Source organism: Trachemys scripta, chromosome 6 (assembly GCF_013100865.1).
Source record: "Trachemys scripta elegans isolate TJP31775 chromosome 6, CAS_Tse_1.0, whole genome shotgun sequence".
In the NCBI taxonomy this organism is placed as follows: Eukaryota; Metazoa; Chordata; order Testudines; family Emydidae; genus Trachemys; species Trachemys scripta.
The window spans coordinates 116108316-116134208 of record NC_048303.1 but is presented as its reverse complement, the minus strand read 5'-3'; the positions used below and the strand labels follow the sequence as shown (position 1 = coordinate 116134208).

The 25893-nt window shown below is 45.0% G+C and overlaps 1 protein-coding gene across 6 annotated transcripts in view; it reads left to right on the top strand.

Annotated features, from left to right (window-relative positions):
• Window positions 1-25893, top strand: part of LOC117878783 (A-kinase anchor protein 2-like) — a 174756-nt gene that overhangs the window by 144892 nt on the left and 3971 nt on the right. For 3 of the 6 annotated variants that reach the window (XR_004646082.1, XR_004646083.1, XR_004646084.1), the window contains exons 3-5: window positions 11292-11470; window positions 15035-15073; window positions 25564-25764. The exons of 1 other annotated variant lie outside the window; for it this stretch is intronic. Coding sequence is in view for 2 of the 5 variants with exons in the window: in XM_034773240.1 (XP_034629131.1) it covers window positions 11292-11470; window positions 15035-15073 (218 nt within the window). In the remaining 3 variants the exon portion in view is untranslated. The remainder of the gene's footprint in view (window positions 1-11291; window positions 11471-15034; window positions 15074-25563; window positions 25765-25893) is intronic. 2 more of the 6 variants (XM_034773240.1, XM_034773241.1) reach the window with 2 other exon arrangements.

The following is a 25893-nucleotide window of genomic DNA, read 5'->3' as shown; positions in this document are numbered from 1 at the left end:
ATGCAGACATGCCAAACCTGCGAAAAAAACGCAGAAATTGGGCTTGTTTTTGGCTTAACTGGCTTGTGAGTTGCTTGTTGGCTAGTTTTTGGCTTGTGGCTCGTTGCTTCTTTTTTTTGATCGGCTCCCGGCAAGCAGGGACAAGGGGGAGAGAGAGTTAGGGGTGCACAGCGGGCCCACCACAGTCCCAGACTGCAGGCCGGGGAGGATCTAGTCACATAGAGTGTTGGGGTTCTTGGGGAATACCTTGTTTTGGCCTTGTTTTGAAATGGGATTAGCTTGATTTTTTGGCTTATTGTGAAAGTCAGGGTGCTTATTTACCGCGTGAAAGTTGGCAACTGTGAACGGAAGGTAAATAACCCAAGCAAGGTGAGCTCAGACCTTTGCCCTACTACAAATGCTGTCAACTCTCACAATACCTGAGGGGAAATCCTGGCCTTATTGAAGTAAAAGAGGTTTTTACCATTGGCTTAGGTAAAGCAAGGATTTCACCCTTGGGAGCAGATCTTCAGCTGAGGACTAGCCCTTGGAAGGTTTTCTTAAAGCCCCAGCTCCTGGAGTCATATGATTATAAAAGAAATTCAGCTTTTTTTGTAAAGCTCGCAGCTTTGATCTCTGAAGGAGCAACAGGAAAATGAAAAGAACCCCAACATTTTTTTTTAAAAGCTCATGATATTTAAGCCCATCTCATGATACTGGGGAGCCTGACGCACAATTTTTTGATGCTTGGGATTGGCAATACTGCTTCCAGGAATGATATACGAAGTTGCATGCAGATAATTTGGGTGAGGTCCTGTTTTCACTGCAGGGGCTTCTTTGTAAAATAAGGGGTCTGGTGTTCTTAATCCAAATAGTCCCCCCCACCGTCTCCCACTCCCCATCCCAGAGGTGGCTGCATTTCATTGGTGCTGGATGCATGCAGCTTGTGTAGCATTATGGACTCCCTCCGGTTGAAGGTGTTACTTCAACAGAAAAATATTGTTTCTATAAATTAAAGAAGTCACTCTTCACTTTACCTTGCCTCCTCTCCAAAGTATGTTGCTCCTTCCTTTTGAAGGGCGGCAGCAGCGGTGCCAGGGTAGCTCCCCAAAAAGCACTAGTGAATCATATAGGCTGTGACCCAGAAATGCAGGCCATGTCCCAACTATGCTCTGGATTGTGTACTGAGCTTTGAAAATCTGGTTTGCGTTGTTACAAGTGAATTGCTTTCTGCATCTTTCACACCTTTCTTACGAGCATCATTGTAAATGTCCGTTCCTTTCTCTGACCTTGACCATGCTGTCCATAGAAGGATATGGGTATGCGAGCTGTCAAAGAATTAAGAGTCACAAGGTTTTATTCTGCTAGGGCTTTTGCGCAGCTTTTAGTGAGAAAGCTGGTTAGAGCAAAACCATCTCTGTGTACCAGATGTTTCATCAGTGAATATGGGAAATCCCTAACAGGATGTGACTGATGCCTCATGGTAGTCATAGCTTTCCCTAAGCAAGCTGCCATTTATGTTCCTTGTTGATGTTCATGAGGCAGAAAGCAAGTTGTATCTTCCTCCCTTGCATGCCAAAACTCAGCTGTATCTGATGTGTAAATACCTTTCTTTTTGTGAATTCCCTTGCTAATTAATCCTCCTTAGAAATGAACTGCAAAGACTATTTTTAACTCGTTTGGAAGATTTCAGTACAGAATAAAAACCCAAGTCTGTGGCAGTTGTTTTTAAAAATGCTAATGATGATTGTACTTTCACTAAATTTGAGATAATGACTTCCCTAAAGTGCTGAGAAATCTGCGCATGGGAACTTCTCTTTGCCACCACAGCTACCATAAGCCTACATAGAAACACCACTTCAGTCTAAAACCTCTTTTTCTCTCCCCCTTTTTTTTCCCCCTCGGAGAAATTACTATCCAGCTGAAATTTCTCAATTTCGGTCTCACTCCAAAGATTAACTTGGAGGCAAGGGAAGGGGGGAGGTCTCAACAAAAGTGGATGAGTCATTTTATTATTATTTGTGCAAGCATGAGGAAGGGAAGATCGGGAGCCAAAATATATGACCCTTCAAAAAGAAAGGGAGAGGCATTATTTTTCGTACATGCATACCTCAGAAACAAGGGCTCAACTGCAGCTGGTCCCGGCTGCCGTGGTTGGCCAGGTGCTAGGGATCGTCTGCAGTCAGAATGCTGCTGCTTGCACTTTTAGGTATTTCTGAGGCCCTGGGAGTTGGGCAGTCATTTACTCCAGTTCAAAGAATAAGAAAGAAGGATAGTAACTGTCTATTAACTGTTGGCAAATTTGCCTTTTTAATGGCAACCACAATCCATGAGGAAAACTGTTTCGAAAGAAGAAGAAAAAAAATCCGGCAACAAGCCATTTTGTTGAAGTAGCTTCTGTTGAAATGGTTTTCCTCACGTGTAGCTGTCACCGTAAAACAAGACAACAGCTTCTACGCAGTTAATACAATTGTTTTCAGTATGCCCACCCCCACGCTGAGTATCTCAAGTACCATTGTTTGGTGGCTGTTGGTAGCTGCAGCCTTTTTACTGAATTTGTCCCAAGTGCCAATACTATCTGTGGAATTTCTCCTCGGCCTTCCTTTCATTCCCCACTATTTCACAGCACACCAGCTGGGTGAACACACTGCACTTAAACTGGAAGAGAGAGAATGATCCTGTTTGTGAAGGAGTGTATTACCACTTTAAGGGACAAGCTGAGCTTGCAATCAAGGAGGCCCCACCGCACCCTACAAGTGGGCTATATAAACGCAAAGAGGATGCTTGCTGAGAGGGAAGCAGAAGACACATAGGCTGCAGTGGGTAGTGGTGGCTTTCTCTCAGGCTCTAGGAGACCAATCTAACTGTAATTGCTTCTGTCCTGGAGCCTTGTTAAGAGAGGATATGCTATTTTGTTAGTGTGAATTGGCTTCTTCTTTCACCTGGGCTGCAAATTAAATCTCTTGCCACCCCAAGCCAGGGGAATTAAGGTGGGAACACTTACAACACCACGAGACCACAAGGATTGTGCGCAGGGAACTGCCCACACCTTTACACTGTCAAATAACATGGCAAATTCTGGGACTTGCAGAACCAAAGTCAAGTGCATTAAGGCCCTGATCCTTCACCTTGAAAGTCAATGCTGTTCTGGTCGCCCCATCGCAACAAAGGTATATTAGAACTGGAAAAAGTGCAGAGAAGGACAACAAAAATAATTAGGGGTATGGAATATCTTCCATAGGAGGAGAAATTAAAAAGACTGGGACTGTTCATCTTAGAAAAGAGATGACTAATGGGGGATATGATAGAGGTCTATAAAATCGTAAATGGGATGGAGAAAGTGAATAAGGAAGTGCTGTTTACCCCTTCATATAACACAAGAACCAGGGTCAACCAATGAAATGAATAGGCAGCAGGTTTAAAGCAAACAGAAGTATTTCTTCACATAACACACAGTCAACCTGTGGAACTCTTTACCAGAGGATGTTGTGAAGATCAAAAGTAGAACTGGGTTCAAGAAGAACTAGATAAATTCATGGAGGACAGGCCCATCAATGGCTATCAGCCAAGTTGGTCAGGGACGTAACCCCATGCTCTGGGTGTCCCTAAATCTCTGATTGTCAGAAGCTGGGACTGAACGACAAGGGAGAGTGACTTGATAACTGCCCTGTTCTGTTCATTCCTTCTGAAGGATCTGGTATCAGCCACTGCCAGAAGGCAGGATACTGGGCTAGATGGACCCTTGGTCTGATCCAGTATGGCCAGTCTCATCCCCTTATGTTTTTAATGGGAGCTTTGCTGTTGATTCCAGTGAGTGTAGGTTCAAACCCTAAGGCCACACATCCCTGGGACAAATGTGACCGCGACTACTACAGGAATAGCTATTTCAGCTCAGATTTGGAATGGAGCAGGTGAACCGCAGTTAAGGTGGGAGCCATGGGGGCCAGCAGAGAAACCCTGGCCAGAGATGGGACAGGGAGGACTCCTCTTCTTGGAACCAAACTCCATGGAGTAGTGCAGAGCTCAGGAGCAGGCTTGCGTAGGCTGCACAATGAAACCCTTTCAGCACTCAGTGCGGCGTGTGACCCACTCAGTCTTCCTGGCTGGGTCCCTAGCTCATCTGCTGGGACATCAGCACTGCACTGTCTCCGGAGGCATCCCACATTATATAAGGCAGATGGGAACCCTGCGTAAGGCTACAACTTAGTCACGGGTATTTTTAGTAAAAGTCATGGACAGGTCACAGGCCATAAACAAAAATTCATAGCCCGTGACCTGTCCATGACTTGTTCTAAAAATACCTGTGATTAAATCTTGAGGTGGGGAGGGTGCTGGGGGAGGACAATATGGGGGGGCGCCCAAGGCCAGTGACACCAGCTGCTGGAGGCCATGGACTGCAGCTGGCTGGCTGGGGATTGGAGCTGTTCCGGCCGACTGGGGACCACTGCCTGGGACACCAGCCCTGGGGTCAGCCACACTGCTCCCTATAGAAGTCATGGAGGTCGCGGAAAGTCACGGAATCCGTGACTTTGGCAGGGGCCCTAACCATGAGTCATGGCCTTGGTCTCAGAGGAGAGGTTTGTAGCTGTGAAAGGAATGGGTACATCTCCCTCCCTGAGGATGGGACACTCCCCCTCAGCATCAGGTAAGGATCTGCAGCCATTAACATAGCTGGCTTTGTGCTGCAGACCAAGGCAGGGCCAGATGTAGTTAAGGGCTTTTCTACACTACAGCACACAGCTGCGCCACTATAGCACTGTAGTGTAGACACTTGCTACAGCGACGGAAGGCATTCATGTTTGCAGGGGAACCGTTACACCCTGCCTCCCTAAAGTACACTGGTCTCCAGTAGCACTGCTACTGGTCAGGTTATATCAGCATGATCATCATCAATCCTGTTTTTCAGAAGTTTATAATGTGGCTGGTTTATAATTCGCTCCTGGTAGAAACAGTGCGGACAATCTCATCCTGCATCTTATTTCTATTGTCCGGTTTTCATTGTATATCGAAGTTAAACAGTTTGTCCAGTGTTAAGTCATGTGAGGGGAAAATATAGGCTGGAAATGTTATTGATATAAAAGATATTAGACCAGAGGGATAGCTCAGTGGTTTGAGCATTGGCCTGCTAAACCCAGGGTTGTGAGTTCAATCCTTGAGGGGGCCACTTAGGGATCTGGGGCAAAAATCAGTACTTGGTCCTGCTAGTGAAGGCAGGGGCTGGACTTGATGACCTTTCAGTTCTAGGAGATGGGATATCTCCATTAATTTATTTATTTAGATCCACTATTGTGATGTGATTGCTGTTGAAATACTTTTTTTATTTATGGGACAATGTCAACTTGAACTTTATTTTTAAATTGACTAATTTCAACAGAGTCCTGTTTGTCACAGGACACCCTTGAAATAGTTTATCCTGGTTTAATATACAGAATATATTGCTCCCCTGTCTCTAAGGGCCTTCTCAGTAAGGGAGCCTGGATGGGGCTAACAGCAACAGAACGTACTTTGCTTGGGCCCACCCTTGGTGCCCCATCCTCCCACTCTTCTGTGCACTCCCACTGTCTGGCCTCTTTAGCAGTACTGTTGAGGTGTAAGACATCCTGGCTTCTAAACTCCTCCCTGGGACCTGCAGAGGAATCCCAGGGAGAGAAGAACCCAAGCACCTGCTGCTCCACCCTCTGGGCTCCCTAATCCTGTGAGGGAAGATGGGGGCAATCCATTCTTCTATTGCTCACCCATGTAGAGGGTTGGGGAGGGAAGAACAGTTCCCTGATCCCAGAGGAAAACCAGAGAGAGGAGAGGGCTCCCTCACCAAGGCTCACATTTCTCTCCAGACCCATCCAGAGGTTTGGAGAGTGAGGAAAGGGTCTCGGCTCCTGGTGCCCCTTGGCTTGGCACAGGCGTCCCAGGAAACATCCTTCTAGCCCCAAACTTAGAGGGGTGAAATATTGGAACGGCCTTCCGAGGGAAACGGTGGGGGCGACGGACCTGTCTGGTTTTAAGATTAAGTTAGATAAATTTATGGAGGGAATGGTTTAATGGTAAAACATAGTAGTCGAGGAAAACCAAGCAATGGTAGGTAAATTGTACAATGGCTGACAGGGTTCAGGCTGGAGACTCTTGCCTATATGCTCGGGGTCTTACTGATCGCCATATTTGGGGTTGGGAAGGAATTTTCCTCCAGGGCAGATTGGCTGAGCCCCTGGAGGTTTTTCGCCTTCCTCCGCAGCATGGGGCAGGGATCTCTAGCAGGAGGGTTTCTGCCGATTGAAGCCACCTAAAACAGGATTGGGGACTTCAACAGCAGAGTCCAGGGAAGGGGTAGGGATGGTTTTGTGGCCTGCAGCATGCAGGGGGTCAGACCAGATGATCATAATGGTCCCTTCTGACCTTAAAGTCTATGAGTCTATGGGTACAACAATTCTGCTGTGTCAGCTGAGTACCCTCCTACGGGCCCTGGAAGAGCATACACGAGAGCATCCCCAGCCCTCCAAAGAGTGCATGAGACAGGAAGCGCAGCTGCCCAGAAACTGAAAAGAGAGGGGGAGAGAAATCATTTCCCAGTAACTTTTCAGTTCCAGGAATCTGGGGGTCAGCCATCATCACAGCCACAGCGGAACCGCAGCATACGATTTCTTTTCCTGTTGACAAGACCAAGAAACAGAACTCTGAAGAGAGGGGTTTATGATGTTTGCTCTCTGCCCTTTCTTGATGGCCTGTAACCTTTCCAAAGGAGGCATTATGGGTTTTAGAGAACACAATATATAGTCAAAGGGAGACATGTCAAGGCTATTAGGCCAAAAAGGTACTGGTGGGCTGTGATTTGGATAGCACCCTGAGTGCTTGATCCCATTTCCGTGGGAGTTCTGCCATGGGAGCAGGCGAAGGCTCGTAACCTTTAACTCCCAGTCTCCTCGTTGGCTCACCCGTGTTTCTCCTCTGGGAGCAAGATTCCTCATTTTACTTTACAGCCTTTACACAAGAACTGAACAGAGGCACATGAAGCCAAGCCATGTCACACGAGCGCCAGCTGGCAACCCAGGCCCATGTGTCAGCAAATACCTTTGTTCTGGTTTGTTATCGTTGGATCACAAGCAGTGCACGCTTTCTGGATTTCTTAGATTGCTTTTTAAAAGGTCTGTAAAAGCCACCATGTGACCTTGGGCAAGTCTCTGCACCTCTTTGTCTCAGTTTCCCCATCTAGAAAACGGGAATAATGATGATACTGCAGTGAAATGTACATGTAACAGTACGCTTTCCTGGATGGGCTCCTAGTGGCAATATAGGAATTTATTATTTGTATTATCATTGCACCTTGGATTCCTGGTAATGGACCCAGGCCCCCACTGTGCTAGGCGCAGTACAAACACAGAACAAAAAGACATTCCCTGCCCCAAAGAGCTTACAATATAAGTATAAAATAAGAGACAGCAGATGAATGCAGACAACATTCTGCAAGGAAACAATGAGATTGCACTGATCAGCATGATAGCGGTCACAGCAGACCAGCATCCTAACTGTTGTCAAGATTTGTGTCGGCATCACGGCAAAGGAGAGTTTTAAGGAGGGATTTGAAGGAGAAAACTGAAGTGACTTTGTGGATGTTTATGGAGAGCTCCTTGCAAGGGAGAGGCAGGCCCACCTGGATGGGGAATACCTGGCGATGTTTCTTTTGTTTAATTCTGATCAGATCCCCAAAGCCTCCACCTTGCGGGGTTTTCCAGCAGGCGGCGAGATTGAGATTGTTTGGGGGTGGAAGGAGCCGCTTTCAGTTATGAGCATTTTGTACAGCTCTGAGGGTTTGTTAAAGTGATAGGGTGTTTATGCCTGAGGAAGAAATCACAAAAGACCTTGCTGGGAACACTGAGGGCCTGATTCATCCCTTCCTACACGTGTGTGCCCAAGGGACTTAACACCAGCATTCAAATGCAGTGGGGAATCAAGCCCTGAACCTTTCACTTTTAACACAGACACGATTTTCCATTAGTTCCGTCAGTCATTGGGAGTTGCTTTTATTCTCTTCTTTTGGACACCCCAAGCCCTAGCTAGCCAGGGCCTCGTGCTGAGCTCTGTTACGTTGAGACAAATCCGTGATGTCTGTGGAGTTACTCAAGATGAGACTCTAATCCCATGGCATAGAAAATCCCACAAGCCTCAGAGACCCGTTGCAATTTCTAGGGACATCCCAGTAGGTTTGGGGATGGAGTTTCCAGATGATTCTCTGTATTTGTGAATTTAAGCAAGACTTGTAACATTATACCTATCAGTGTTGTTGGGTTTTTCCGTATTGGGGTCAGAAATGAACCAAGCCCAGCAAGGGGATTTCTTGTTAAAGGTCTCTGTTGGCTTTGCTCAGATTTCATTTCTTTCTTTTAAAAGAGAGCCTAGAGCTTCTGAACAGCGTGCATTGATTTGCTGTGTGTGACCTCTGGTGGCCGCAGCTTTCCGTGACTTGTTCCATGAGTTACTAGCTTTTTGATTTGTCTCAGCAAAGGAACAACTGAAAATCCATTCGCAATTCTTCTAATTAACCCCATTTGTTTCTGTGCGTGGTTTTGTTTTAAAAAGCCTCCACATCTAGGGGAAAGTTAGTGTGACTTTCTCTACATTTCCTTTCCCCACTGTAGCTGATTATATTTAGGTTTAAACAGAAGAATTCTCCTTTATTTGATTTGCTTCCTGTAAAAGAGCCCCACCCTCTTCTCATTGCCCTGAAGTCCTTATTTCCAAGCTCTTCAGTTTCCTTGCCTGAGGTTTGCAGTCATGGTCCTCATCCTTTCAGATGAGGAAGGCTAGACAGGGCTTCCGCCCAGCCTGTTGACACTACCCTTGAGTCAGCCAGAGGAGTTGCTGCCTGGTGACATAAGATACAACCTCTCTTCCCAGGAGACCTTCCAGCATCTGCCAGCCTGGAGAAAGAAAGCCGCAGGTCCGCAGCTGAATCCAGGGCCGCCCCGGGGGGGAAGTGGGGCAATTTGCCCCGGGCCCCACAGGGGACCCCACGAGAAGAGCAATATCCTACACCACCTACCTCCCAACCCTCCACTGCATTCCCTGAGGCTCCAGAGGGGTTAATTCAGTGGTTCTCAAACTTTTGTACCGGTGACACATAGCAAATCTCTGAGTGTGACACCCCCCCCCCCCTTATAAATTAAAAACACTTTTTTATATATTTAACACTATTTCAAATGCTGGAGGCAAAGCGGGGTTTGAGGTGGAGGCTGACAGCTCGCAACCCCCAGTAATAACCTCGTGACCCCCTGAGGGGTCCCGACCCCCAGTTTGAAAACCCCTGGGTTAATTTAATTTTAGCACCCTGTGTCCATTCACAGGCATGTGCTATTTTGAGCATTTCAGTTTTCACAACATAGGCTCATCCCAGATTCTGGAACAAGCTCAAATGCTCAGTTCATGGAGTATGTACATAAGCTATACTAAAGACAAACCCACAGTAACCGTCTCCAGTTTGTGAGGGACCCCGTGGAGCCAGTCTCTAGGAAACAGATACATTCATGGAAGTTAAGTCCATTAATGGCTATTAGCCAGGATGGGTAAGGAATGGTGTCCCTAGCCTCTGTTTGTCAGAGGGTGGAGATGGATGGCAGGAGAGAGATCACTTGATCACTGTTAGGTTCACTCCCTCTGGGGCACTTGGCATTGGTCACTGTTGGTAGACAGGATACTGGGCTGGATGGACCTTTGGTCTGACTCCGTATGGCCGTTCTTATGTTCTAACCTAAATGAACCCGAAGTTATGGAGACAGATATGAGTCAAGGAAGCCAGCAGAGTATCAGAAACCTGGAAGAATCTCTGACTGGATGGGCTCAGGCGTTTGGTCACAAGCTGAGGTGGTTCAAAAGTTTTGGATGTTTTTTTAAGCAGAATTTTTTTATTGTTTCTTTAAACAAACACAGCGAGCAGCAAATATTTGGCCACACACTTCTGAAACCCCAAACCATGTTCAGGTTTTGGCAGACTAATTTCAGCTTTTCTATTAAAAAAACCACAACAAATTTTGAAGGAAAGCAGACATTGTCCCTGATTTCTTTTCTGCTTTTTAAACACCTATAGTTTTTGATCCAAAAAAAATTTTGACGGAAAGTATTTGTCCAACTCTTTTAATGAGCTTTAGTGCCTTTTAGCACTAGCTGATGCTGGGAACCAGTGATACCTTGTAAAGGTGACTTGAAAAGAAGTTTTGGCAAAACTGGGTTTGTGCTGAGATGCGGAAATGTTTATTTTTCCCAGGGCTGCCCGGGGGTGGCGGGCAAGTGGGGCAATTTGCCTCAGGCCCCATAGGGGCCCCCACGAGAATATAGTATTCTATAGTATTGCAACTTTTTTTTTATGGAAGGGGCCCCTGAAATTGCTTTGCGCCAGGCCCCCTGAATCCTCTGGGTGGCGCTGGCTGAATCTGGAGGGGTCACACAGTATACAGAGCTGTAGCAACAGTCTTCTTGTAGGATCAGTCTTCCCCATGTGCCTGCTTTGTACCCAGTTCTCCAGCTAGGGTAGTTAAGTCGTGAGCACGTTGCCTAGTGAGCAAGCGGTCCTGTCAGAGCTACAGCCTGAATTCATCCTGGCTCCCAGCATTTTCATCTAACCAGTGGACATGGGGTTCACAAACTCTTCCCTCACCCAGACTACATCTTCATAGAGAGCGTGTTTCACAGATCACCTTCCCCTCCCACTCACAGTCACACGGACCAGCAACTAGTTGCATGGAAAAGAAATACTAGGAAATGTATCAAAGATATTTTTACCTCTTTTCATGCAATTTGGCAGCTGGAAACAAGAAGGAGCCACAACCATGTAACCGGACAGCCCTTCTTGACCTGCAAGTGCTCCATAGAACACAGTTTGGGCCCCTCTGCACTGTGACACTGTGCAGTTTTTTGAGTGTCTGATTCAATAAAAATAAGTCTAGTGATTTCCATAAGCTTGCATGTATGTCCAGAGCACAGAAGTGAGTCATTAGGGGTTGGGGTGATTTAACCAGAGCTCTAGTAATGAGCAGTGATAGGTAGATTCGTATATATGTTACTTGACAGCTTTGCTAGGTGTTATGAAATAAGATCACTTAAATGTTTGTGTAAGTCTGGTCCTGGAGGGGGAAAAGGAGGGACTTGAAACTCACTTTGGCCATGTTTGTTTCAAAACATTATTTTGTAGACTACGTTTCAGTATTTCTCTCTGTTCAAGCCACACTGGAAATATTGCTCCAATTCGTTCCTTTTGCAAGCTGTGTCTTCAGTTGGAAACTACTTGGGAATCTGTCCATTTAGAAAGGGGTCCCTTCATGTCGTTGCAGGGACGATAGAGAAGATCAGGCCTCCTCCATCCCCGACAACAGAAGGTCCCCTCTCCCAGTCTGATTTACTGCCTGACGAGGCTGCAGGATCCCAGAGGCCCAAGAATTTGCTGCAGACCCTCATGGAGGATTATGAAACACACAAAACTAAGAGGCGTGAGAGGATGGATGACAGCAGTGTAAGTACACTCTTCCCTTCCCCTCTTCAGTGTGTGTTTCACGACAGGCAGATCGCTGTGGTTGGTAGGACAAAATTTGGCCTCTTAAAGATCAATTGTTTTGTTGAGAATGACTCGCTGAGTGCCTTAAAGATGTTTAAAGAATTTAAAAAAAAAATAAAGAAACTACAGTATCAGTTTATCTGAAGGGGGGGGAATCAATCAATCATAGTGGCAATCGTATAATAATAAACTCTGCCTAGTTGCCCTCTGTGATCAGAGGATCACATGTGAATTCACTGCTCACTGAAATCCTGCAATGAACTATGTAACTGCAGTATGAGCCTTATTGCTCATATCTGTGCACTACAAGTATTCACCCAGCACTCATTAGACTCCCAAAGTCCTATCCCAGTATGCTCTGGGTGCAGTGTAAGACCTAGGATGGATCCCCTGAGGGCAATATCTTCTTGGGTTGCTCCAGGATCTGGTTAGGAACTTGTGGAAAGGGATCCTGGACTTACAGTGGACAGAATGCTGTTTCCCATTGAGTCTATTCTGTTCTTTCCTACAAGCAGAAAGGGGAAATTGACAAAAATTCTTCTCTGAGTTCTTCATATAAGTGCCTGCAGTTCAAGTTTTTGAACTACCAACATCGATGTTCAGATGGTCCTCAGAGTAGGGGAATGGGTATAAATTTCATGGTTAATGACTGTCAGACTTCAGATGCATACAGTAAGCAAACTGTTCTCCCATCATATCACTGGGACTTTACAAAGGTGCCGCTCATGACTGTTGTGAGCATAAATGCTGTGTGGGTAGGAGAGATGGGTAGTACAAACCCTTACATGTATATGATTATTGTTAGTGGTTACTATTGGCCGTTGTTGTTTTGTATTTGCTCTAGCACCCACAATGTGCCAGACTCTTTTTAAACGCTTAAGAAAAACAATCCCCATCCAAAAAGAACAGACTAACATGGTGCTACTCTGAAATCCCAATCCAAGGAGCTCATAATCAAAGGAAACCACCTTCTAAGCACTTCCACTAGAGGTACAGCCCTGTTAAGAGTATAGTCTTTAAAGTTCATACTACAAACAGTAGCCTACAGAATATGCTGGGTTTTAATCTTTGGTGTTCAACATTATATCAACAGAGTCTGAGACTTCAGATTAGAAACAGTGAAATGTAAAAAGATCCCACTCCATTTTTGGTTGTAAGTTAATGCAAGATAGACGGGTGGGTTTGAAGTGCAGACAGATCTTAGGGTCTGAGCCCACTCCCACTGAAGTCAATGACAAAACTGCCGTTGATTTCAGTGGAGCAGGATCAAGCCCGTAAGCAGGCTTCCCCCGTAGGACGCGAGAGTAGTCTCAGCTCACCTGCTTCTATGGACTTCATCTGACACGAGAAACTTTGCTAACTTGGCTTGTTGCCTTTCTACAGTGAGGACATGTCTCAAGAATGAGTTACTCGCCAGTGTCCTCTGCCTCTTTCAGAAGAGGTGATAGTCCAATGAGCTCTATCCCCTGGGTGCAAGTGGATAGTTTTCATTGAGTGTTGTTAGGATTTTCCCCTCGTGTATATTGCTGTGCTAATGCCTGTTGAATGATGCTGTCAGGCCTTTCATTCAAGAGATATGGGACCTCATTCTTCTCTCACTTTCTCTGGGTATAACCCAGGAGTAACTTCATTTAAGTTAGTGAAGTAAAACCAGCAGAAGGGAGAGGAGAATCAGTCCTTATGTGGCCTTAATAACTTCGGACTTTGTTTCCATCAGCCTTTTTGCTTTAGATCTTGATATTGTTCAGAAGTTGCTTTGCTAAGGCATGAAGACTGATTGCACGCTCATCCTTGTAGCACTGATGGGTGCAGGTGACTTACCAAGCAATGGCTTATGACTGCAATTCTTTGTCGCAGTCATTACATTGTCCCCTGCTGTATGTGGTTAACCATGTAGTACATGTGAGTGCTGCTACTCTCATAGAGATGTCATGATGCTGAGGGCCAGACACTGTTTAGTTACACCAGTGCATCTCCATTGAAGTCAGTGGGGTTGTACAGGTACCTTCTCGAAAAGAAGTTGGCCAAGATTGTTTGTCTGTGTTTGAAACGCGCTTCTGTGTCTTAACTGAGAACTTTGGTGCAAATGAAGAACATCACGCCATAGAGACAGAACTCTGTGTATCACGGCGGCTCAGTGATGATAACACTATTACTGCCATACAATTAGTACCATCAAACAAATTGTGCACCAGATCCTGCACTTGGATAAATTGATGTAGCTCCATTGAAGTTAAAGGAGCTACACTGATTGATCCCCCCACTAAAGGTCTGGCCCAGTTTTATTTTCATTCTCATTTTCCGGAAGCTCATCTGAAGCCAATTTTTTTTTAAAATGTATTTATGTTCCCCTTTCTGCTTGTCTAAAAGCCTATCATAGGGCTGTGTTTGTAAGACCAGAGTGAGCCTCCCGTAAACAGCTGGAATATTTTCTTTCTCCTCCCTATATTTTCCTTTTCCCTTGTGTAAACTACTCCTGACACGGGGGTGGGGAGAGGGGTGGATAAGAAATGACATGATAAAGATGTAGCTTTGCCATGCTAAGCTTGCACCAGCCTTAGTTAGAGACAATATTTTATGTGCCAGGCTAAGCAATAATTATTTAAACAACCACTAGTTCTGATTTGTCAGCAGAGGCTTTTAAAATGCAGTTTCAGGCAAAAGAGAGCTGGATCTAATTACATACGAGAGCAAATCACTGAACCATTTTCAAGTGTCTACAATATACTGAAAAAAAGCATAATTAACAGGCAAACAGGCAGCTGCCATTTTGAAAATCCGATCATGTAGAGCAGACCTCTGCTCACCGTCTGAATGCAAGGAAAATGAGAGACTTTCGAAATTGTTGGAAGAAAAGTTCTATTGGGTCAAATGCTCCTTTCTGCTGGCTAACACAGAAGGGAACAAAGCTGAACAGACTCCAGTCCCAGTCCTACAAACACTAACATGCAAGATGGGACGATTTGTGTGCTTAAAATTAACCACATGCATAAGTCCTGCAGCACATAATAAATGACAGTAAAATCGGTGTTTGCAGGATCAGGGCCTTGGGTGCGCCCTGCTCCAGTGGCACAAGAAGGTGCTTTGTTTTGCTCTAATTTCAGTGTGCTATTCTTCAACATGGCAGCTCCTGTAGGCATTGTCAGCTTTTGTCTTTCAGGTCAGAGCAGTCTGCTTTGACAATGGTCAAATCCAGTGTATTTGCCATTTGAAAGACTTCGCTCCATAAGGGGAGAAAACGTTATTCTCTTTCTCTAGCTGTGTCTTCCAAAGAAGAAGCCACTGGGCGGGAGACGATGGGAAGAGGATACCTCATTCGCTGCCAAGCAGCATGACTGAAATAGTTTGACCAATAAGAGTAAACATGATGGCAATTGGCTAAGCAACTTCATTTAAAAACAAATACATTAACTAACCTTTTAAACAGGTCCAAACTGCTTCAAGGTCTGTTCCCAGTTTTTTTGTTTCCAACTTCAACACATCTGTTCAATGTACTAATGCTGGTCTTTTCCTTTCCACCAGTACACCTGTAAATTACTGTCTAACAAGGTTACTTCCGAGGTACTTTTCAACTGCTTATCTTTGCTTTCTCTTGCATGGTCATTCCACGTGCATGTTGTTTCAGTTTGCATTTCCATGCTGAGTGTCAGTGCTCTTTCACATCAAAATAGGGGTGAGGATGTGACTGGGGTCCCAGGGGAGCCAACTGAGGTCACTCAATTGGGGTAAACTGCAAAGAATGGGACAGACAATCCCCAAAGCTGGTGGATATTCCAATACTTAGATTTACCAAGCCAGCAAAAACAGCTTCTATTATACCTCACTGGTTACCCAGAAGCCAACAACACAGTTCCCTTAAAGTAACCCAGCCTCAGGCCTCCACCCAGATACCCAAGTCAAGTATGATGAAGATTACTGAAAATCTTATTCATCATATAAAAAGTTCTACCAATCCCAAAGGATCAGACACATTATCTGACAGGTTAATGAATATTCCAGATCTTACCCAAATACACACTACAGCCAATTCTTATAAACTAAACTAAAATGTATTAAAAAAGAAGAGAGAGAGCGCATTGGTTAAAATATCAGTATACACACAGACATGAGTACAGTTCTGAGATTCAGATTCATAGCAGAGATGGTGAGCTTTGTAGTTGCAGAGTTCTTTCAGAATTAAGTCCATAGGTTATACTCCCAATGTTTGTATTCAGGGAGAGCCAGTCAGCACTGGGATCTCACTCCTTATGGCTTAGGCTTCTCCTGCCTGAAACCTCAAGCAGACCCGAGATGTCAGGACCAGGACCCAAGCCCATTTTATAAGGGCCGGCTCTAGGATTTTTGACGCCCCAAGCAAAAAAAAAGAATGGCCAGAATGCCGCCCCTGGAATTGTGCCGCCCCACGCACATGCTTGCTTTGCTGGTGCCTAGAGCTGGTCCTGCATTTTATACAGTCTCAGGCCTTCTTGTGACAGCCTGGAGTCCCTCCATGAACAATAGACACTCATTTCCTAAGCATCGCTGGTAATTATCCACACAGATCCACATAAGGCAATTGCCTGTTTTTCCACCATTCACAGATGATTGGCTGTACATTTCAAAGAGAGATGAATACAGCTATATCCTAGGTTTGCAGTTCATTTAAATGTTAAGAATTTCTTTTGATCTCTGAATTAACAGAATAAAGCATAGGCAGGGACTGTTGATTACATTGTTGATCTCTATCCATATATATGTAAATACACAAAAACACAAACATTGTCTCCTCATATGTTTTTAAGGGTTGAATTTGAATCATTCATCCTGAAGAATGCTTAACCCTTTCTGGTCATGCGTCACAGGGGGATAGTCCCTCTTATCCATCAACACTTTTTTTTCCCCTTATCCTTGGATTCTAATTACAATTTTCAGAGTGATGAAGATTGTGATTAGAGGGAAGGCACCAAACCAAAACCCAGGATGGGAACTTTCCTGAGCATTGGGCAAGTTAGCATCCAGATTCAGATCTGACCTTCCCAGATGAAACCCTCTGTAATGGGCAAATGTAAAACCTCGGATCCAAACATCCCCAACCTTTGAGAAGTTATGGACCCAGGTCCAAATATTGTGACTCTTGCGCATCTCTAGTGATGGTGTCTTCCATGATATCTACATTTGTACAAAGGATAAACACACCGACCTTTCCATCTTTGACAGCATAGCTTCAAATCCCAGTTCCAAGTCACAAAGGAGTTTGGTGACTTCATCTGTAGCCACATCCATGTCCCTCTCCTGGGTAGTTTGTTCCACCTCACAATATGACCATTACCAGCATGCAAGTTTGCACTATTGACAGCCAAGAGACCCAAGGCTGCAGAAGCAGGGGCATTTTAAGTCAGGATTGAAGTGTATTGGCCAAGCATTTGAGGGGATGCTTGCACAGCCCTTACCTCTGCAAAGCTGGGCTCTGACACGTAGGGCTGGTCTACAGTGCAAATATACATTGGCATAACTACATCTCTCAGGAGTGTGAAAAATCCACAACCCTGAGAGACACAGCTATGCAGACCTAAACCTCCTCCCCCTGTGGGTAGAAAATGCAGAGGACTCCCCCCACCACACACTCTCCTCCTCCTTTTGGGTGTCATTTATGAATGGCCAACATAGTATCCGTGTATATGTTGCCTGTAAGAGGGAGTAGACTTTAGATTCCTGATTCATGGGCTTCGGGTGGAGATGTCTATGTGCCTCCCACATGGAATGGATAGTATTCTGATAGTAAGGGCGGGGGTGGGGAGGAGGGCGATAAGTGGGAAAGGAGTGAGAGTTGAAAATGGTTATAGACTAAGGTGAAAATCTGCGAACTGTAATCCCTGTCATTAAACCTCCGCCCTGTGAAATAGCTTTTCCATCCTGGTGTTTTTGGAATAGATTCTCCACTTAGTGTGGAGGTCCTTAGCAACACTGGAGTATTAACTGGAGTCCTGTAACACTGCTGAGCTGTGAATATTCCCCATACTCTGCTGTGGTTTATCTCCTTCAGAATCCTAGGTTGTACATTAAAAGCACACCAGACCTCCTTTTGTTGTTCCACTTTTTAAAAGGACTGCTAATAACTGCATGCTCGCATACACCCACAGTATGGTTATCCTGCAAACTTCCAGTTTTGTCTTGGATGACTACATTACATCAGCAGCTCTAATTCTTAGGGTATGTCCTAGTGATCGATTTATTGGGGATCGATATATCGCATCTCGTTAAGATGCGATATATCGATCCCCGAACGCACTCCCCGTCAACTCCGGAACTCCACCGGAGCAAGCGGCGGTAGCGGAGTCAATGGGGGAGCCGCGGCCGTCGATCTCAAGCCGTGAGGACCCAAGGTAAATCGATCTAAGATACTTCGACTTCAGCTACGCTATTCACGTAGCTGCAGTTGCGTATCTTAGATCGATCTCCCCCCCTCCCCCCTCCAGTGTAGACCAGCCCTTAGTGTTCCTTCAACCTACTATACTATAAGGAATACTCTGGTAATGTTTAGTTACAGAGGCAACTGAAAAGTTTGTAAAGGTGACCACTGTAAACTTACCAATCACAAAATAGCAAGACAGATTAGTTTTGGTTGCCGTTGACTATGACCACATTCCAACACACTGCACAGCACCAGTAACACATTCTTCTGTTGTAAGTGAGGCTCCCATTGCACTCTGCAGAAGCCCAGTATGTACATATATTGTAAAAGCAGGATTTAGCACTAAGTATGTTCTGTAAATAAAACATCTTCACACTGCAGAAAGAGAGTTTTCTTTGTTGGTGCTGTTAGTTGTGTGCCTGTCTGGCCAATACTCAAGCATTTAACTTTCTGTTGGACAGCCGTGGGGAATTTCTCAAGAGCAGCCAACGTGTCTACTGCATTTGTGCTGGCAGTTACGTGTGCACAGTTCACTCGTGCAAAGGTTTTTTGTGCACGGTCCCTTGTACACACCGCTGGTAGAACTTACACCCTCAGAGTTGATTGGAATTCCGTCTCTGCCCATGAATGGGTGATAAAGCACAAAAATCACGTTTGAATGGGAAGAGTTGTGCATGCACAAATAAAGGTGCCGTTTTGAGAATTTTGCTGGAAGCATCCTCAATATTTATCAGCATTAAGACTTAAAAACAAACAAACAATTGGATGCCATCATCACCTGTTGGCTTTTCAGCCCGCTTGCCTGTAAGCTTTAAGAAGTTGATAACATTGAGTGCTAGTCAGTTGATCCATTATTCCAAAGAACGTGGCAAGCTCTAACCACGGTGAGAAAATATGCTCTAACTTTGTTTTGTAGTTTACAAAACAAATTCCTTATGCTCATGGAATTACTCCTGTTGGCAAAAGTTCTCTTGAATTCACTTGTACAAATATCGGAGGCTGGAATATAGCTAATCTTCCTAGTCAATTGCAAGTCAATTTAGACAATATGTGTGAAATCCTGTCCCCGTACAAGTCGCTGAGAATTTTGCCATTAACTTCAGGAGAGCCAGGATTTCAGTCTCTCTGCTTGTATGTCATCTTTGAAATCTTTCTGTGTTTAATTCTGTCAAGCTCAGGTCAGCAGCATCAGATAGAGATTCAGCTCCTTCACCTCAATATTGCCTCTGCTTTGGAGATAAATTAACTAGGGTTGCAGAATACTAGTCAGTTGCATTTAGTAACAGGTTCTGGAGTGAGGTGCAGTGGTACTGAATTCTGTCCTCGCTTGCATTCTTCATCTGCTGGGTGCCAATGAGCAAGCAAGTATGGGATAATTCACCAGTAAATTTGTTTCTCTCTATCCTCCACTAGGGGGCCGGTGGCTAAAACTTGTACCTGACTGTAGTGACTGCTTCAGTCATTTTTTTTATCCTGTTAACCATCCACTTTAAAATAAAACTTAGCATTAAAACAATGTTCTGTAACTCTTAAGATCTCCGAGCTGAAACCCCAACATGTGTGTAGTAAGAGAGGTGAAGAACAATTTTCACAGTTCTAAATCATTCCAAATATTTATGTATATTTGTCTGTCCTGTCAACGTTTCTGCCATCTGAAACCTCTCTGTTTAATGTGACTTTGTGGTCAAATTAGTTTTTCCAAACAGAGCATATTTTTTACATCACTTGGCTATTTTCATTAGAACTCTTTCCATTACGAGGTAGCCATGTCAATTATTCAGTCGAAGCCTGAGAGAATCACTCCTAGCTTTGTTAACGTTATGATCTTTGTGGAGCCTATGTGCCAATTTTAGAGGCAATTCCAGACAAGTGACAAAATCCAGAGAACAGTAACAGCAAAGGAGATGTCCATTCCCAGTCCTGTTTTTCAGCATGTGCATTTTACATACAGGATGCAAGTTATTTGGGAGTTAGGCACCTCACTCCTGTAGGGATAATTCTGTTGTCAGTTCCACTCATACCACGCCGTGCATGAGTGTAGCCGAGAGCAAAGGGCAAGATTCCAATACCTTGACTTGCATTGATTAGCACCTTACTCCTGGAATAGTCCTGTTGACTTAAATCCACTTGCTGGACACTTCAGCATACATCAGTGTCGCCACCCTAAGCCACATAAATGCAGCTCGGGGTATACGGTTCCTGACTGTTCGCTCCAAATTATAGGTCTTTACTACTTGTGCTAAATGAGAATCGCTATGATCGAACGCTAGCACCCAGGCCTATATTTAGAGCTCTGAGTAGCAGGCCAGATTCTGATGTCTTTTCTCCAGCGAGTAGTCCAGTTACTTCACTCAATTGCTGGACACTTGTACAGACTCCAGAGGTCATCAGTGGGAGTAAATAGCTACTCAATTGAAATAGGTGTTTGGGGTCAGAACGAGGTGTATTATGGGCATTCCAACCCCCCCCCCCCAAAAAAAAGGTCCTCGTTCAGCCTGTTTTGGGGATTCCTTGTATATTTGACACAGGACTAGTTTGGAGTCCATTTTGCTGTCCATTTCACAGATTTAGTAGAGAAATTGAGCCATTCCCAATTAGGCCTGCGACTTCTTACAGTAGAACCTCAGAGTTACGAACACCTGGGGAATGAAGGTTGTTCGTAATGCTGAACAAAATATGGTGGTTCTTTCAAAAGTTTACAACTGCGTATTGACTTAATACAGCTTTGCAAATTTACTCCCCATTGTCCTCTGCCCCATCCCTCTGTCCTATTCCCCTATACCCTTCTCTTCCCTCTGCCCTATCCCATCCCCCTTGCTTCCCCGCTGCCTCTTTCCCACCACCCCACCCCCTTCCCTCATTTCCCCTGGCCCTGCATCTGCCCCACCTCGGGCACTCTCCATAACAGGATAGTGGCCATACCAGGGCGCCCAGCACACACAGATGGGGAAGGCGACCAGCACTAGGAATGAGGAGGCAGCGTCCAGCTGCAGAGACAGTGGCCACCTTCCCTCACCTGTCAGGAGAAGCGGCTCCATCCCACAGAAACATGCCAGGAGGAGATGCAGCGTGGGAACAACAGAGCTCCCCTCCGCCCCAGCAGGCCAAGCGGAGCAAGCCCTGGGCACCTCAGTGCTCGCAGAAATCGGCAGGGCAGTGGCGTGTGTTCCCATGTGCCCCCCACATGCCTTACCTCTGTTTGGGGGGGGCAATGCCCTCCCGCAAACTACACCGATGTGTGCAGTTGACCAGTCAGTTTGTAACTGTGGTGTTTGTATCGCCACGGTTCTACTGTATCTGATGAGTGTAATGGTAAATACAGAAGGCATGATTCACCTCTGCGTTAGGCCAATTTTACACCAATGTAATTCTATTGGTTTCAGGAATAGGTGTAAAACTGAAGTGATGTAGTTGTGAATCTGGGCCAGGTTTCTCTTTGGTTTCTCTTCACTGGGAGCTTCCAATATGGTGGTTAGTTAAAGGGTACGTTAGCTTATGAAAATCTTATCAAAACTTAACAATGAGCTGGTTATCAGTAAATCTATTTATTTATAACTCCATGTTCCTCTCTTCCAGAATTTCTTTGATTTATCCTACTCTTCCTTTTTAGCGTCCCTTCCTTCTGGGCCACTCCTTCTACTAAAATAATGCAGGGCCAGGTCTTGAAGTCTTTGCTCAGTTTTCCAGCAAAGCTGCCATTGATTTCAATAGGTCAAATGCTGAGGAGAGCTAAGCAATGGACCTGCTGCTCATCGATTCCAAGGCCAGTTTGGGACCATTATGATCATCTCAGCTGACCTATGGCATGCCACGTTATTCCCCAAAGCAATTCCTAGAGCAGATCTTTTAGAAAAACTTCCAATCTTGATTTTAAAATTGCCTGTAATAGAGAATCCACCATGACCCATGGTCAATTACTCTCATGTTAAGAATTTATGCCTTATTTCCTGTATGAATTTGTCCAGTTTCAACTTCCAGCCATTGGATCATGTTAGACCTTTCTCTGCTAGATTGAAGAGCCCATTATTAAATATTGGTTCCCCATTTAGATATGTATAGACTACGCAATCAAATCATCCCTTACCCTTGTCTTTGTTAAACTAAACCGATTCAGCTCTTGACTCTATCACTACATGGTACCTTTTATGATCCTTTAATCATTCTCATGGCTCTTCAGTTAACTCGTTCTATTATTTCAACATCCTTCTTGAATTGTGAGCACCAGAACTGGACACAGTATTCGAGCAGCGGTCGCACCAATCCCAACTGGATAGGCACTTTTCTCCTATTCAAGAGTCCCCTGTTTAGTATCTCAGGATCAAATTAGCTCTTTTCGCCAGTGTCACAAGGGGAGCTCAAATTCAGCTGATTATCAAGTCGTCATGCACCCGCCACCCCAACACCAAATCTTTTTCAGAGTCTGCTTCCCACAATAGAGTCCTGTTTGGCCTACACTCTTTGTTCCCACACCCATACATTTGCATTTAGCCATATTAAAAGGTATATTGTTTGCCTGCAGCCAGTCTACCAGCGATCCTGATTGCTCTGAATCAGTGACCTGTCCTCTTCATTCTTTGCCACTCCCAATTTTTGTCATCTGCAAACATTATCAGTGATGATTTTGTTTTCTTCCAGGTCATTGATAAAAATGTTAAATAGCATAAGGCAGAGAATCGATCCTTGCGGGACCCCAGTGGAAACACACCTGTTCGATGACAGTACCCCATTTACAATTACGTTTTGAGACCTATCAGTTAGCCAGTTTTTAATCCATTTAATGTGTGCCATGACAATTTTATATTCTAGTTTTTTTAATCAAAATGTCATGCAGTACTAAGTCAAACGCCTTACAGAAGTCTAAGTATAGTAGTCAACAGAGACGTTAAAGTCGTTGGAAGCTGTGGTGCCTGGCACTTCTCATTCTTTGGCCCAATGAGAGTTATGACCAAGTTAAAAATGTAAGTAGAGGCTTTGGGGACCAGCTAATAGACATGATGGTTGTTTGCTATCATGCCTCAATACAGTGTTGGTAATTCTCACACAGGGGAAATAAATATCCTGCTTCATCCTCTCCAATGACTAGTCAATCTCTAATGCTGATTTTGTATGGTTATAGAAATTCTAGTAACAAAGCTGTAGCGGGTAGATGCCATTGGAGCTATGCGAACTCTGGGCCAGATCCTCAGTTGCTGTCATTTACACCAGCTGAGGATTTAGCCCAGTAGGTCTCAAACTTTTGTCTTGGTGACCCCTTTCACACAGCAAGCCTTTTCATGCGGCCCCCCTCCCCCTATAAATTAAAAACACTTTTAAAAATATTTAACACTATTATAAATGCTGGAGATGAAGTGGGATTCGGGGTGGACCCCCCACGCAATAACCTCACGACCCTCTGAGGGGTCACGGCCCCCCTAGTTTGAGAACCCCTGATCTAGCCCATAGTATTTGTTCCTGCCAGCCATGTTCTTCGACTGAGAACCGTGTTCACGGATAGTAGGTTAGCAGCTTTACACCCGTGATGAGGAGGAAGAGAGAGGAGGGACAAAGGGGACGTAATGGAGGGAAGGACTTTCTCTCTGCTCTGGGGTTTGGTAGCTTAAAGCTAAAATAGTGCCGATCCAAAGCAGAAATCTTAAACCAAAAGGCCAGATCCTCCGCTGGTTAAAAACCAGCACTGAAGTCAGTGGAACCATGTTTATTTCACACCAGCCCTAGAACACTGGGACTAAAACAAAATCCATTATGTTTTACGTTAGCCTAAAACTAAGGGTACGTCTACACTTACCAGAGGGTCCGGCGGCAGGCAATCGATGTTCTGGGATCGATTTATCGCGTCTGGTTAAGATGCGATAAATTGATCCCGGATCGATCCCGGAAGTGCTCGCCGTCGACGCCGGTGCTCCAGCTCGGCAAGAGGAGTACGCGGTATCGACGGGGGAGCCTCCCTGCCGCGTCTGGACCCGCGGTAAGTTCGGACTAAGGTACTTCGAATTCAGCTACGTTATTAACGTAGCTGAAGTTGCGTATCTTAGTCCGAAGTGGGGGCTTAGTGATGACCAGGCCTCAGGCCCAAATTGTGCGAAACTCTCCTCTACTGCCATGGTGGCTTTGCTCCGATAAGGGCCTCAGGTTTTTGCCCTGAGTTTGGTGTCTTTTGTATTTATTTTTCATATCCTGTTAGAATGTTACTTCTCCTTTACCCTGCACTTCTCTTTAATCCTCATTCCCGTTTTCTCCTGCTTCTGCCACTGCTCAGCAACATTCCCCAGTTTTGAAGCTAAGAAAGCACCAAAGTTTTTCCTATTATGCAGATGCTAAAAAAGCGACTGCGTTCCTTTATTCCTTCTGAACAAGTTATCAAGAAAAACTGGGCAGTGGTGCCGAACCCCTTTGAGATCTTGTCCGAGGGCATAGTTTATGCAATCAGAATCCCTAACACCTCATTTAAACCATCAGTCCCCAGCTTTGTAGCTGCAGCAGAATCAATATGCCATTAGCGGCTGTAGTGTCTCTGTGGAGTTTTATTCAAGAAGTGGTGCAGGGTTTTATCTTGTAAACATATTGGTGGGAGTGTGAGCACCACCTCCCTCTGCTGGATGGAATCAGACCTGCTTCCATTTGAATGGTCTTGCCTCCTAATGGTTTACAAAGAGGCTATACGTAGCTTTACACAGATCTTCAGTACTATAACATTCCAGTAAACCTGGACTGAGTTTCAGGCACACATAGTCGCTCCCCATTGCTGCCAGGAAAGGAGATATAGTTTCAACTCAATACTGCATGTGCTGGCTTAGTTTCACCTTGAGTTCTGGGGTTTGTTGATCCACCGGGTCAAAAGAAATTAGAAGGCATGCAAACTACAAGGCACAAACAAAGCTTTGCCAAACCCCTTCTTTCCCCAAACTGCTGAGTGTCTTTGAGCTCTAAATGAAAGTTTGGATCCTAGGGTTAGACCACAGAGAATATACTCATTTAGCACAAGTAGCAATGATTTGTAGCTGTCTGTCAGGAGTTGTAGTCTCCTTACTGCATATATAGCTGGAGACGCTGACATCTGTGAACGAGTCCAGTCCTGGATTGTTACGAGCTGCAAGACCGAGTAACCTCTACTCACCCACCAACTGGCAGCTGGGTTACCTTCAGCTGCTCTTTGTATCTAGTGTCCTCATTCTTACATTCAGATATTTGTAGTCAGATTGGAGCCCTATTATGCTGGGCTGTCTATAGACCTGATTTAACACAATCCCAGCCCCAGAGGCCAGACAGTCTGTACAACGCCAAGACATGCCATATATGTGTAGAACACGCTGGTGGGGCAGAGGGCAACAAGGGTGGCAGTAATAGGAATGTGCTAGCTAACCTGGACACTTTAGCGGCATCATAGTTGGTTTGGATTTTTTTAACCTAAATCTATAAACCCCTTGAAAATGTTTCTCGTGCGGGATCTGGTTGAAAGCCCCTAGAAGTCATTGAGCAATTTTCCATTGATTTCAGTGGGCTTTGGTTCAAACTTTAGATCACCCATGTGGTTCTTCTCTGGCATTGGTTAAGCCTGGGAACGTTCTCAAAGGTTTGGTGAGACATGGAGGAGTTGGGACAAACAGCATGCTGGAGGAAGGATCTGATGGAGTATGTCTGAGATTTCCTTTTATTCCTCAAGGGGGAACTTCACCCTTGTGCCGGTGGCAAAGACCGGGCCTGTGTATCACATCATCCCTCTTTAGGCATGTGGTGTGTGGTTCTTTCACCCAAAGGACTCTGTGTTCTTCCATGCATGTGTTCCAAGCAATGGCTTTTTCATTGATTTTGCTTCAGTCCAAACACCACAGCAAGCCAGCGTGAAGGACCCTTGTGTCTACAGGTAATGACACGTTTAAATGAAAAACAGTCTGCAAGACAAAGAGCTAGATCCAAAGCTGATTGAAGTCAATGACAAGGCTCCCATTGTCCACAGTGGGCTGGAACTGTGCCTCTGATAAGGTTCCTGTAT